The sequence below is a fragment of the Diuraphis noxia genome, unplaced genomic scaffold, assembly GCF_037042655.1.
Source record: "Diuraphis noxia isolate RWA-SAM2 unplaced genomic scaffold, SU_Dnox_SAM2 contig0002, whole genome shotgun sequence".
In the NCBI taxonomy this organism is placed as follows: Eukaryota; Metazoa; Arthropoda; class Insecta; order Hemiptera; family Aphididae; genus Diuraphis; species Diuraphis noxia.
In genome coordinates, this window is record NW_028301712.1 from 17402673 (window position 1) to 17418518 (window position 15846).

Genomic DNA, 15846 nt, shown 5'->3' on the forward strand with positions numbered 1-15846 from the left:
CCTCCCCGAAAATAGCTCCTAGTTGCGCCACTGAATAACAAAAAATATGTTTGTTATTAAAGTCTAATTAAAAAATCACTTAATCTACTAAAAAAAATACTTGTAAGACTTTTCTTGAAATATTCCGAATACTTGGGAATATTATTCTCATAGAATTCGAATACATATTCTGAATACTTTTTTTTATGTATTCGGAATATGTACTCGAAATACCTTTAAAAAGTATTTTACCCAAGTCTAATTATATGGCATTTATATCAAACACTAGTTGATAGTTGGATTAATTTCGTGCTATTCCATATATACAGTTTGGCGATATATATAAGATATCGAGAATTGATAAAACAGTTCAATATTGATACCATAATATCGATATAGAGGCGTGCAAATGTGCAATAAAGTATTATGTGCGGCTTGCGTGGGAAGGCAATTTTAGATTTGAGCGAATTTCAGCCCTCTCCTGCCACTTAAATAGCTCATTTCTATCTTTTTTTGTTAGAATTATGGCTTCGACTACTAAAGTCATCAGCCTGGTACTGTATTGGGGAGGGGGTGATTGGTTGGAACATGTTGGCAAGGATTTGTTACTAAAAACTCTGGTAATCGACACCGGCTAGCGACACCGGCCGATACGTACGCTCAGAATATTTCCACAGTTGATCGTACGACCGCGCCACTCTAAGCCACTGACGTACTAATATACTACCTACCTATTATATAGCCGTAACCACTACTACAGACAACGTGAACTTCCAACACATCCAAATTTATCGAAAACTTGTCCCTTATGGTCTTACCAGACTCTGCAGCAGCTTAAAAATAAATCCTATACTTATATTTTTAAGTTGTAAAATTTACATTTTGGAACTTTTTCGAAATGTAGTATCAAACTTATTTTAACCTTTGTTTGATGATGCATTTTGATGAATTGAATTTGAATCTAGCTTAGAATTGTATAGAGACAACATTATAAATTATAATATATATTAATCATATATTCATATATGTAAGTTAAATATATATGTTGCACACATTTTTTAACATAATACTATAACACCAACGATCAGAGTAATTATGTTGGAATGTTGGATGTTCTGTTACTGCAGCCTGCAATAGTCATCTAGAAATGGAACTTACTTATATTAGGTATTTACACTGCGGCTAATCACAGTTATGGTTATTTTGTTTTGACATTTTGTTCACGTTGCTGTAAGTATTCTTAAATTACATCTTACTAGATTTTACGACATTTTAAAACAATTTAAAATGTAATGATATGCTCATATATTATAATTGTATATTGCTTAACTATTCAATAAAATAAATAACGGTCAAGTTGTCGCACGCAGATAATCGTTAAAACCCAATAAAGAATTCGCTATTTTTCTCGAAACTAAAATAAATATTAAAAATCTGGAAATTAATGAAATTAAAATTTTGAAACGTCAATATTTTCAGAAAAATAAACTCAACAAAATGGCTATCTTTAATTTTTTTTGAAATAATTAAATAAAAAAATATATTTTTTAACTTTTTTACCAAAACATTAAAATTAATTAAAATATGAAATAATTGTAGTTCTTATCTCTGTGAGTCTTATTACAAAACCAGAATTTCGATATCGCCATAATTTCGGGAGATAATCGCAATGGGTAAATCCTCACGGGACACTCTGTATATTATATTTCCAATATAACAATTATGTATATAGTGTATATAATTTGGAAATATAATATATATGACAAAAATTAGACTATAATATGAAAATAATAAAGGTATTGAGTGATAACTTAGACATTGAGTGCCTAAGTCACTGTGTAGGTATGACGGATAATAGGTGTAAAAAGAAATTAAACAATTGGTTAGGTAATTTAATATTGTTTGTGTTCTTCAACGAATTCTCTTTAATAATTTTGGCTATGTCCATCCTTCTTGTTCTCCAAGGAAATGGTCATAGCTGAAATTAAACAATGTTATGTATTTATTGATGAAAAAGATAGAAATTAATAAATATCGTAAATAATCTTACCCATAAAAATAATTTAGGGCCATAATGTTGATTTTTACCTTTGCCTCTTTTTTTGTTGGTGCTGTAAAGTATAAATTAATACCAATAATAACTGATTATTTTATGAACATTTTATCTGAGTTTACATTATATGAAATATTTAAAGGAATGAAAAAAAGTATTAAAATATTAGTTGTTAATAGAAGTAATTTACAATATAAAAAATTAACTCGTGCAAAAAAAGCTTTTTTATGTACCGCACTTACCGTATTAACGGTTTAATTTTGCCCTGGGCGCCAAATCTTAACGGCACAGCCTGGTTACATGCATTTATATCATTCACCAAAGCATCTATTTTATCTAATTAAATTGAATTGTACATGCTGTTAATACCTTATAATAATCAATAATATATTTAAAACTATGATACGGCACGCACGCTAAATGCGCTGCTGTCTCGTAAAAATGAACTCGTTGGTATTTGGTAAATAATAATCCTTTTATTTCTGTGTAAATATAATATTATATACAAAAATGAGGAATCTGGGACCGATGGCGTAGCGGTCTTCGAAACCTTGAACAAACGTGGGAACAACGTGTTTTAATATAATATAATAAATACTAGCTCGTACTGCTCGTAGTATGTGCATAAATTGGGTGGGGAACGAGATCTGATCACGTCGGGGCCGCTTATGAAAGTGGCATCCGTTCCGTGAGTCTCATTCGGATAAGTGTGACCTAAACAATATAGAGGTTGTCCTGAAAAGGACAATTTTGGTTCCACGGAGACTAGTCCAAATCGGCGTGGGGTATTCGTCGGTTGGTCATTGAGTCGACTTCAGAGTTGTGTGTCGCTGGTGTGCAACTGGTTGACAACTGGCGGTCGTCGAGGTTGGGCATCAGAAACGATAACGTGCAGCAAGCCTGCAATTAAGTGGATCGGTCGTAAAATGGCCGTTATATATGTCACTTGGTGACAATAATATAATAATATATAACAATCGGGATACGCTTCAGGTATGCCGCTGGTGGCACCTGATTGTACTATTATGTTTTGACAGTTGAGGGTTAGGATGAAGACTGATTTAAGTTTTGTAGCTGCACCGTTATATGTAATGCATTTATGGGGAATTCCGGTGCCGCGGGTTGGTTGAGTTTATTAAGAGTGACGAGAGAATGTCGCACTTTTGCAGTGGTGCGGGTTACTTGATTGATGCGTGCGTTTTTCCCTTATCAGCCTCTTGTAACGTTGTAACTTATTTCTTTACAAAGAATTTTTTTTAATAAAATGTCTTAAAATATTATCCAGTAATTATTAAGATCTTGATCGTTCTAAAGGTTTCAGTCACAATATTTTATAATACCTAATTGCGTATACATTTAAAAGTCATATTAATCTTACTCTATCAGTCGTTGGAATGTCGCGGACGTAGTCTATCGTTAGTGGAGCAGCCGAAGTATTCTATACATTTACTAGATCTTGATCGTTCTAATGGTTTAAGTCACAATATTTTATAAAACCTAATTTCGTGTATAAATGCATTTAACTTCTACGTTTGTAAAAAATAAGTTTATCTTTTTGATTATGCTGACATATTCGGCATAATTATGTGTACCTTTAAAAGTCCTATTGCTTTTTTGTACAAAAATCGCCTGCTCATCCATACCAATCCTATACCGGCTATTGCTCCTAGTGCTATAAATGATTTTGTCTTCATCTTGAAACCCAGACAATTGTAGTTTTCAATAAGCAATAATAATTAACTCGTTCACTATATTTTGTGTATAACAATATAGGTAATATAGAAATAACGTAACGGTCCGTGCAGGCGTTAAATTGTGAAATGAATATTTTAATTGTTACGCAGATAATATATTTTTGGGTACCTAGTGATGTATTTATAAATATTATGCTGTTTATATTTTAATTTAAGTCAGATAACATGATATAATAAAAAAATACCAATGCTAATGAAACTACTCAACCGATTTTAATAAGATATTATGTGGTAACTTTTGTTCGACTTAAAGTATGGGTCATTATTAATCCTTCGTCGGGTGGCCCTTAATTGTTTTTTTGAATATCTAATAATGGATTTTGATGTCGAAGGAAATTTACTGGTGTTGAGTAATTTTTACATTTTTATAATTTTTATGAATTATGTTTTTTTTTACACGTAATATATCCTCGGTGACATAGGCCATTGGGTGACAAAATTTAAATTATATTGGGCTGTATTTACATTGAATGAAAACTATATTATTTTGCACTTTTGCAGTGTTCATATTTTATTTTGAAGTTCTGCCTAATAACTTAATTTATTATACTACTGTTATTAAATTGACTGCAATTCAAGTTTTGTTCTACACAATTTACTTAATCATATTAAATTTTTGCACATACCATGATTTTTTTTATCAAAATGTGCTCAGGTGTCTCAGGTGCTCAGGTTCAATGATAAAAGAATCATCTGGTATAATACTTGTAGGATTTAAAACTTTAATACAATTATAAACGTACATTTCGCCAGCCCCCCAAGTATGATTTTTCAATTTTTTTTTTTGCTAAACTTTAGTGTGCCATTAGTGTGAATTTATGTGACTAATTTCAGAATTTGTGCGATACTGGTTTAACCGTAAATTCAAAAATATGTAAGGGGGCTGGGGAACATTTCTCCAAGCAAAAAAAAAAAAATTCAAAAATATTATACTGGTTGGGGGGGGGGGAGGCTGGCGAAATGTACGTCAATTATAATATTTTTTACTGTACAATGAATCTAATATATTATTATTAAAATTACTGGATACTACCGTCTACCAATTACCAACAATACAATATCTACTTCTAGGCCTATATCGCCGAGGGTATATTTCGTTTAGTAAAATAAAATAAAAAATATCTACTTCTAAAGTCAGTCAAATAATATATATATATGGCTAAAATTAGACTAGAATATGAAAATAATAATGATATTGATTGATTACTTATTCATCGATTTCTTATATCATTGTGTTGTGACGGTAATCTGTGTAAAAAGAAATGATCGAATTGGTTAGTTAGTTAAATGTTTTTATACCGACTTAAATGCTTATTGTTACTGTTTGAAATAATATCAATAAAATATAAAATGTATTACATAAAAGTTATATGTATATAATTATACTCTTATTCATATTTATAATTTTATATTTTATTATTCATATTTTCATATTATTTATTTCTTTTCTATTTTTGCGTTATAACAAAAAATAGTGTATAAAATATAAGTTTTGTAGTCTTAGTTGGGATACAGCTGGAAATGTTCATATTTAATTACAATGGATTTATAAATATTAACCGTTATATTTGAAATGTATTTTATTATAACTTTAAGCAACGGCGTAACTAGAATTAAATACAATTTCAAAAATATCAATCTATAGCTATTAAATCAAATGTTAGCATTTACTTTAACATAAATTAATCATTTTGATTATATTTAAACCTTTAAATTGTATGAATGAAATTTAAATATGATAATAACTTAGGATGTATCAAATTTTTAAGCTAAGACTAAAAAAATTACTATTAAATTTTCACTACGGTCATTTTTGCTGTGTAATGTAAACTTGGTTATCAGATAAAAAACTCTTAACATACTTTTATTGAGTCTGAAACCAAAATGGTTGGTATAGAAAAGTCCATTACTCTTTAAAAATGTTGCAAGTCTAGTAACAAACATTTTTGATAAATTACTGTGCATTGAAATAGTCCTATAGTTTGAAATTTTATCTTTGTTAACTGATTTTAACAATGGTTTAACAATGAAGGTTTTAAATTGTTCAGAAAACATTAAATTCTCAATAATAAGATTTTAATATGTGCTTTAATAGTTTCACAGATATTTTATTGAAACCATTAGCTGTTTTATGTTTGAATTTATGTGATATATTAAGTATTTTAAAGTCTTAAATTTTTTTTATGAAATGTACTATTAATAAAAAACCTACTTGCCCGACTTGGTGTATTAATTTTTTTGATAAATTATTTAAATTTATTATAATAAGCTTCTTCAATGATTATACATACTTTACCGATATTGGCAAAATATTAATTAATGTTTGCTGTATCTATCTGCATGATGATACTTTCATAAATCATAAATTGTGCCATTAATTACAAAATTACTTAAAACTGCCTCTTTTCTTTACCATTTTCGCTATAATGGATATATTATAAGATTACACAGAAGTGTAGAAACACAGTAGAATTTTTATGATGGCCATTTAATCATTTTTAAACAAAATATTCTTATGATCTAATCCTTTACGGTAGTTATTTCCAGTTGCCTTATAAAATAGTTTCCTGTTCCGTGAAATCTTTTGATTATTGAAATTTAAACTTGAATCCTTAAACTTTGTCGTTTTCAACCATTTCATGTTTTTCAGAAAGTTACATAATTTTAAGTTTATTATTAATTAAGTTACAGTTTACAAATGGCTTTCTAGATGTGTCCACAATACTTGAAAGCAATCCAAAAACAGCTGCATTATTTGAAACATTTATACCAAACTAACAACTTTCAACTAATTTTGTACATAGTGTTGGAAAAATTTCTTTTTCAATCTCTGGTAAGTAGGTATTCCAACTATTTTTAAATTACATTTAACCATATTTTGTTATAAAATATTATTAACAAGGACAAATTTAATGATGATAGTTTATCACGAAGTTATACCTTTTCTTCTTTGATCGGTTTACATATTTTATTTCATCTTTTAAAAACGCACAGTTGATATTAATTCTTTAAACTGTCGTCCAAAATGATTAAATCGACTGCTCATTAACTGAACAGATTTTAAAGTGTTTTATGAGGTTTCATTAAAAACAGTGGTGTTGGTTTTTGACAATTTTATCTTTATTTTAATCTTACAATAAACATTATTGAACATAGTATTATTTAACTATTTTTACAGCACATAACTTTTATATTAATCAGATATGAAAAATCAAATATAACCTTTCATTTATTTAAATTCCAAAGTAATATTTGTTTTGTAGTGATCAAATAAAACAAATCAAATATATGAGTATAATATTATCTTTCAGTTTTTTAAATAATAATGTATCTGCCATAGTATAAGTATATACTAGTTTTCTTCTATGGAGTTAAGGCGTTGGCTGGTACCAAATTGGTTCCCGAGCTCCAACCTCACGTGCAGAATTGGTTCCCGTTTGAAAAAGGTGTTTTATTAAGGTAAGCCAAATTGGTTCCTGTTCAAAAAAGGTATATTATTAAGTTGAGCCGAATTGGTTCCCGTTTAATTACGCACATTTTTCTTCTCAATTTTACAGGCTTAGGACTGTCAACTTAAAAGTAGACTTTGTTAAAAATGTGCGTAATAAAGGTTATAAAAAAATGATATAATATTTACAATTTTAAATCGTTGATTTGGAAGTCAACCATAGTCATCACTAGGTGTAGGTAAATAATAAAAATAATAAAATATAATCGTTGATTTGCAAATATGAAGCAAAATTTCTTTAAGTATTCAATTTACGTAAGATTCTCATTAATGTACTCAGTCATACAATCTTCCAAGTATTTGTTATATTTTTCTTGTTCGCTAGTAAGTTTGCTAGTATTATTACTTCGAAATTTAATATAATTTAATGTCTAAATGCTGTTTAAAGTCTTCATAAAATAAAATATTTTAGGATGGGCACTTTTTCATATCATTTTGAAGTAGTGACTCAATATGACTGTTTGAAGCTATCTCCTTGCGACTTGCGAATAATTTTAGATGGTCGCTCTGAAATAAGTTCGTAATATTTTCTTTTTAGTGAATTTGTCAATTTGTTGTCACACAAGTTTACCATCACCTTCACTTTCGTGGTTATGTGTTAATACTTCTTCACATAAACAATCGATTTTAAAATTAAAAAAAATTTTAAAACGGAGATTGCTACGTTCTGCAATTTGACGTTTGCTTTACATTTTCGTTTTGTACATATCCACCTCTGTATGTTATCATCTACTAGGTTCTTTTGGAATCCAAACTTTTTATTGTCAATAATCAACAACTTAGTTTCCTTTTCACTAAACATTAACTCCATATTTACGAAAAATATAAATTAAAATACGAAATAAAAATTACAAATTTATACGATGTGACTATACAAGTGTTCACTGCGCACCAACATTATTGTCATTCGTACATAGGATATAGACGATATACTATACAGCGATAAAAGTACATATATCTCAATAGTTATCTTAATTGATCGGGGTATCACCGATAATTTGTTGAACGTCCAATATATAAATATATTGCCATCTTATTGTATAATATTATTCTATTAGAGTGTAGCCGTGTTTTATACTACGTAATTTATATTTTGTAACAATTATTAAAAATTAAAAATTACCTGTACACAAACGGGAACTTAACCTAATAAAATACCTTTTCAAATGGAAACCAATTCGATTACTCTCAAGGTGTTATCTACTTCCTCCGTCAAGTTTACTCGAAGTAAATACGATTGAAGAATTTTATCATTTTATTCCACATTGTTATCTGCCTTTAAGCAAACGTCTTTGAATAGGTACCTGTAGTTAATAATGTATATCGCATAGTATGCTAGTACCTTTCTATATTTTATCATTGTGACACCGTCTACATTCTACAACAAGTACAACTAGTACAAGTAAGTTTTTTAGATGTACCTATACATATATTAATTTTAATACCTTTTAAAATGTTCCAAATAAATTTAACTTATATTAAAAATTAAATTATATTTTTATTTTAAACATTCAATACAGACATGTGCCCAATTTAATTAATATAGTACAAATTAAAAATTACAAGTGGAATAAAATAGGTAATCATTAAATTTATTATACTACATTACAAATTGAATATTTATTGTAAGTTAGAACTGAGTATTTATAATAAAATATAAAAACTAAATTATAAAAGGGGGGCAAGTGGGTACCGCTTTTCCACATAGGTATAGAGTGAGTCACTGTACTGGTTCACATTAATGTGTTACATTTGAGTCCAAAAATACTTTATGTTGAAATATCAAAAAAAAAAAAAAACTATCAACTTCGTAATAATTTTACTTACAGATCAATGCAATTGAAAATATTTTTAATAATAAATGTCATTAGAAATAATTTGAACTGTTGTCTATTATAAAATCAAATAAACTTCTATATTAGTGAGTAGCTATATCATATCAATAAGTAGTAAAAATTACAATAGTATTAACTATTAACTATATACCTACATTAGTTACAAAATATATTATAATTGTAATGTTAATTTTGATAAACATATAGGTTAATCTTGTTTTATTCGTATTGTATAAAGTCTGCCAACCCTATGAACTTTTGATCAAGACGACCTTAGCGACTGGCAATAATTATGGTACTTCTATATAGCTTTTAATTTGATGAAGAAGTTTACCTTGTATCGGTAGGAGCATATATCCAAATATTTTCAATTGCTTTTAATATATTTATAAGGTTAATATTTTGACAGGTAAAAAGGGATCGGAGCGTAATCGTGCTTTAATTAGTCGGGTAAGAAAAGTAAAAAGTGTGCAATCGTGTTGCAGCGATTTCCAACTACTTTTCATGTAGGTACACAAACTGAAAAAAAACAGAATAATATGGCAAATCGCACACGATAGAATTATAGTGATATTGCGTATGTCAAATTAGTTATAAGATTATTTGGAGGAATTTAGTTATATTAATATCTCTCTATATATACCTATATGTATAATTTTTTATTATTATTATGTATTACTTTGTTGTTTTTACCTTATTGGTATTGTATTACCGTAGACTTTTTGACATAGAGGACGAGTAAGCCTTGCCTGTAATGTTTTTTGGTCGCAACGGCTGAGCTCATGATTCCGATAACGCTTAAAAAGTCTCAACTATAGATAATATAACAAATTATGTGTCATGCAATTTCTAGACAAATAATGAGTGTATGGAAAGCGGAAAAAGATATAGGGCGCTCTTCTAAGTTATTCATATGTATGATAGTGCGGGATAATACGTAAGATGTATAGGTAGATATATAGATTATTATATTTTGTCATCAGGACTATATATTATACATCACTGCGATATTTTTAACCACAGAATAGATTAAACGGTGTCCTCATTGTCATACCTTTTGAGTAAACAAATAAAAGAGTAAATAAAAATCACCCTCTATGTTGGTATGCTTTCTATACACTCATAAAAAATAGTCAAGTAGTGTAAAGTCTATGCAGTTTACCACCATTCACCGTCATGACATTCATCTGTATTGGGTATTGTATTCGGAATACTTTTACATGTGTTATTGATCGGCGCTTTTCAAGACTATCATTAAAATCAATAACCTTTGAAATAATATAAAATATTATCAAATCAAATAACCTTCTATAGTAGTATAGTAGCTATATCAATATGTTTATAGATAATGAAACTGACATTAGCCTAAATTATACAATAATATACTATATATAGGTATATTATTGTTCTACAGTTATTTTTTATGAACGTAGTTTAATCCTGTATTATCGGTGTTATGTTAAAAAACAAATAATCATATTAATAATATAAATAATAATTTGTATGTTTTTTAGCCTTTAATTAATATATTTGGAACGCAAGAACATCAAAATGTATAGAATTTCATTACATTTACTATACTCAGCAGAATTGTTATTTTTATTTATTGTAACAACATCATCTATAAGTAAGTAGCTAAATTTACGTAGGTAAATAAAAGTATGGATGTAAATATGTAATATTTTAAAATATAAAATATGAATATATGATTTATAATAAATATAATGCGTTTAATTTATTTGAATTGTTATTATATGCCATTTAATAAAAGTGAGAAGAATCCATTTTCATACAGTAATACCAATAATTTAAATATATAAAAACACGACCCTTGAAATGTTCAATAATTTCAGTTAGACTGTTCTTAATTTTTGAAAAAAAAACATATATTTCAAGTTTTGGCCTCAAGCATTTTTTTCTTGTTCAATACAAACTATAAATATTTTAACATTATCTTTTTTAAATATTCTTTTACACTATTAATTACAACGAAAAACTATAAGTAAAATTTGAAATAAAAAAGATTATAATTAACATACTATGATGAATATGAATTCTAGAAGTGATATTTTTACAGAATTCATTTAAAATTTAAAACATTTTTTTACAGCCATATTTTAATTCCATAAATATTCGTATGAAAAACCAGATTATAAATGTATGTGAAGAATAGCAGGTCATTTAAATGCTTTTTATATGCTATTTATTTAATTTTTGTTAAATTTAATTAATGATTCTAGTTCAATCTCCACCAAGAATTGTAAAAGAATCTATTACAGATGAAGTACTCTTTCAAGTACCTACTGCTGAATCTCAAAATTATGAGTTTTTTGTAATTGATTGTGAAGCAGAAGGAGAACCTGCTCCAAAGTAATTTAAGTTACATTTTTAAAATATGTATTATTTCATTTTACACTAACATTTAAAATTTTTATGATAGGTATCGATGGATGAAAAATGGTAAAAGTTTTGATTGGCAAGCATATGATGACAGAATTTTTCAACAACCTGGCCGTGGTTCATTAACTATAACCGAACCCAAAGATGAAGATATTGGTATGCTTATTTATTTATTCATTTTTATTTTCATAAGAAATATACGATCTGTGCCAAAAGGAATAATAATAATTTAAGCTATACGAATTAAAATAAGAAAAAAATATATGAGGTAAGAAGCCTTGCAGTGATAGCACTACCTTTTGTTCATGCATAAATATCTGTACCATATATATTTTTCTAACTTCTGCCGTTATTGTTTACCACCATTAAGAATGTATGTCAGTTTATTTTCTGACATCGTGAGGAATTTACAGGTATTGTGTGAATGGCTAGATCAGACATCAAAGGACCGGATTAGCAAAATCCTTAATAATACGTTTTAGATTCATTGTGAATGTTTTATTTTTGAATAATTACTAATTTACCATTTTGATTGATTAACTACTTTTTGTTTTTACAGGACAATATCAATGTTTTGCAGAAAATACTTGGGGTATAGCTACTTCTAAATCTGTGATGGTTGTGAAGACTGAATTAAATGAATTTAAAATTGGATTAAAAATCTATATTGAAGCTGAAGAAGGTGATCCATTTAAACTTGATTGTAATCCTCCATATGGATGGCCTAAGCCAAATGTAGATTGGCTTGTAAGGGTAAATAAAATATATATATACAATACATATAAATGTACACACTATTTGCACACATATAATAAATAATATCAATTCATTTACCTACTATTAGAATAAAAATGGTGGCATAAAACCAGTTAAAAACTCTAGAATAACAGTAGATCCGGAAGGTAATCTCTGGTTTTCAAATGTAACCAGACACGATATTAGTGATGGATCTATATATTATTGTTATGCTGAATCATTGACAACGTATGTATCTTTTGTTATTAAAATATTAGATAGAAATAAGAATAATCTAATTGAATTACAATTATTAGGAGCGAATATAAATTAGGCAATCCTGTATATTTGAATGTTACTCAAACTGTAGAAACAGCTTTACAAAAAAAATATCCACCTACTCAACAATATGTAACTAGAAGAAATGAAATAGCATTATTGGGTAAAAATGTTGAATTGTTTTGTATTTATGGTGGAACGTAAGTTTTTAATTCGCATTTAATTTATATCTATATATTAGTTTATACATTTATTTTTACTTGATACTTGTAGTCCTTTACCAGAAACTGTTTGGCTCAAAGATGGTAGGCCTATACAATCCAATGAAAGGGTAAGCCAAGGAAATTATGGAAAAAGTTTGGTCATAAAGAAAGTTAAATTTGAAGATAAAGGAAAATACACATGTGAAGTTAGCAATGGTGTTGGATCACCTCAATCATATAACATTGAGCTGGATGTTATGGGTACATTAGTGAATAATTATAATTTCTAAATTATTGATGTTGAAACAAATTTACTTATTTCAATTCAATTGATAGCTGTGCCTTATTTCACGGTGGTTCCGCAAATTGTGGAAGGAGCTGAAGGAGAAACTGCAGTTATTAAGTGTGAAGCTAGTGGCAATCCAGAACCTACAATTAAATGGATTCATAATGGTCGACCATTAAGTGAAGCACCACCAAATCCTAGACGTTCGGTTACTTCTAATAGTATAACAATTACATCATTGATTAAAAATGATACTGGAAATTATGGTTGTAATGCCACCAACAGTATTGGATATGTTTACAAGGATGTTTATATAAATGTGTTTGGTATGTTATTAATTATATTACATTATTTAAATATGTCAGAGCTATAAATTTTTGGTATATGTATATTGTATATACAAAACTATTTGTTAATTAGCTATGGCTCCTGAAATCACTGAACCATCTCTTGAGGTAGAATTTGATGTCGACGTAGCTATTACTATTGGCTGTAAAAATTTTGGGGTGCCAAAACCACGAGTTAAGTGGACAAGAAACAATATAGAATTAACAGATGGACGTTATTCAATACTGGACAATGGAGACTTGCAAATAAGGTAAGTTTTATCAAATTCAAAGTTCAGAATTTATTATTGTAATGATAATGATAATTTGGCACTGAAAATTAGCGTTAACCATTTGGGGGATTGTTAATAATGGTAAATTTTGTTACTTGTAATATATTAATCTAACCATTTTATTCTTATTTTTTGGATTGTTATTCGCGAAGATATAACTATTATAAAAACATAACATTTTCACCAACTATTTACAACTATTTATAACGTACGAATTTAAGGATTATTGAGTTAATTATACCTATAGACGAATTGTCCATATTTTTATGTCGACACATTTTCGTTTTTTTATGGTAAAGACTAAAGACATGATATTAATATACTCAAAACTTTAAATATGTTCCTAATATTCTATTAAAAAGTGTTAGAATGTGCTATTTTTTTTCATTGAGTCAATAATATTAAAGATTTATTTGTATTATGCTTGATTTAGAAGATTTTAGAACATGAGGTTGTTGATAAAAAATGTATCTGAACAGGTCTTATAACGACTAGAATGACAAAGATTTTCAATACAATTGAAAATCATTGAGATAGATTAACAATAAAGCTTGATTTTTCAAACAACTGATTAAAGGAGTATTTATTTTTTTCATACATTACAAATTTTTTTACCTTCTTCTTTAATCAATATTGTTATTTTATGCAATTATATTTATCACTAAATTCCATTTAACCACTTCTATTATAGTGACTTACTTAATGACGTGGTACAGTAGACCCTTAACGCATAGAAGAGCAATTACATAATTTTTTTTATTTCATTTGGTATTTAATACTAAAAAAATTAAATCCGCTAACCTATGATACGATAGGTTATACTATTAACATGTCAAGAAATCTCTTTGAAGAGTTATAGATTTACTAACAGTAAATAAATTGTAATTATTCCAATTTTATCACTGCACCATTTAATAATTTTATTGTCATTACTAATTACCTACTAATTAACACAAAAATTTTTTTTTTTAGTGACGGTAAAATTACTGATATTGGAAACTATACTTGCATCGTAACTAATCGCTATGGAACAGCAAGTGCATCTAGAACACTTACTGTTAAAGGTATATAATTAAAATTTTATGTTGAGCCATTTAGAGTTTACTGTGTCTTCACCTATGGCCCACGCGTTACAAATTAAATAATGCCAATGGATTTACCCTGTTTTCAATTCGTTAAATGTACCCAAACTAATCATATTTTTAACACAGTAATTTTTGTGGTTTTAGCCAAATTTAAATAACATATCTAAAATTATTATATCCAATTATTAGAACTATTGTATTTCAGTATCCAATGGCAATCTTACTTAAATAAAAAACAATATTCGTTTTATAATGTACAAAAGTTGCACCCCTTCTCTCTTCTTTGGCCCATCAATATCAACACACCACCAATTCATTGCATATAATTCCAAATCGAGATTTATATTTTTACGATTTTTTTTTAATGCCCACTGCCCGGTCAATTTCATTTAGTATTTGTAAATTAATTGCAAAATTATGTTAGATACCTAGGTAAATTCAAAAAACTACTTAGTCTGAAACATTTTGAAATATTTTCATAATATTATACACATACATATACCATATATATACGTATATATATTTACCTAACCTACCAATACATATAATACTTATAAGTCACACTATTTTAAATACCTACCTATGTTACCTATGTTAAAGAAAATAAGTTGGCGATATCTAAGTCAACATTTAAATTTAGCATTTATACAAATATTATAGGTAGTTGGTTAGGTACAATCCTATAATACGATATAACACTATGCTAAAATCAATGTTTTAACATTTCAGTTGATCAAAATATGGAGTAATATTGCTTATAATGGATGTATACGTATGTCCAATAACGTATAGAAAACGCATATTGATTTACAAATAAAAATATAAAAATATAGCCATTTACAAGAAAATCAAATTTTTATTTTTATACATCAATGTACATTATGATTTAATTGTTTAAAGAAAAATTATTGCATATATCTAACATACATTTTAATTGTTATTAAAAAGAAATATAATCAGATTATTATTTTAAGCATTTTCTTTATTTCTCTAATCATACCTTTATGCTTTATGAATTAAGATGTCTTATGAGGCTAACTACAGGTCAAGAATACCGTAAATAAATCCTATCATTGAGTTACATCTTACATACCACATTTGCAGTTCGGA

The 15846-nt window shown here is 27.7% G+C and overlaps 1 protein-coding gene across 2 annotated transcripts; it reads left to right on the forward strand.

Moving 5' to 3' along the window:
* The first annotated feature begins 7226 nt into the window (after positions 1-7226).
* LOC107168664 (neuroglian-like) lies at positions 7227-15709 on the forward strand. 2 transcript variants are annotated; one of them, XM_089220534.1, is made up of 12 exons: positions 7227-7245; positions 10644-10756; positions 11370-11499; positions 11570-11685; positions 12089-12282; positions 12374-12513; positions 12582-12743; positions 12817-13007; positions 13083-13358; positions 13453-13630; positions 14624-14715; positions 15466-15709. In XM_089220534.1, exons 2-12 carry the CDS (start codon positions 10681-10683, stop codon positions 15483-15485), a joined length of 1575 nt encoding a protein of 524 aa, XP_089076660.1. In that variant the 5' UTR covers positions 7227-7245; positions 10644-10680; the 3' UTR covers positions 15486-15709. The 2 variants fall into 2 exon arrangements, with proteins under 2 accessions (XP_089076660.1, XP_015373635.2); XM_015518149.2 differs by lacking the exon at positions 7227-7245 and adding an exon at positions 8546-8696.
* The last annotated feature ends 137 nt before the right edge of the window (positions 15710-15846 follow it).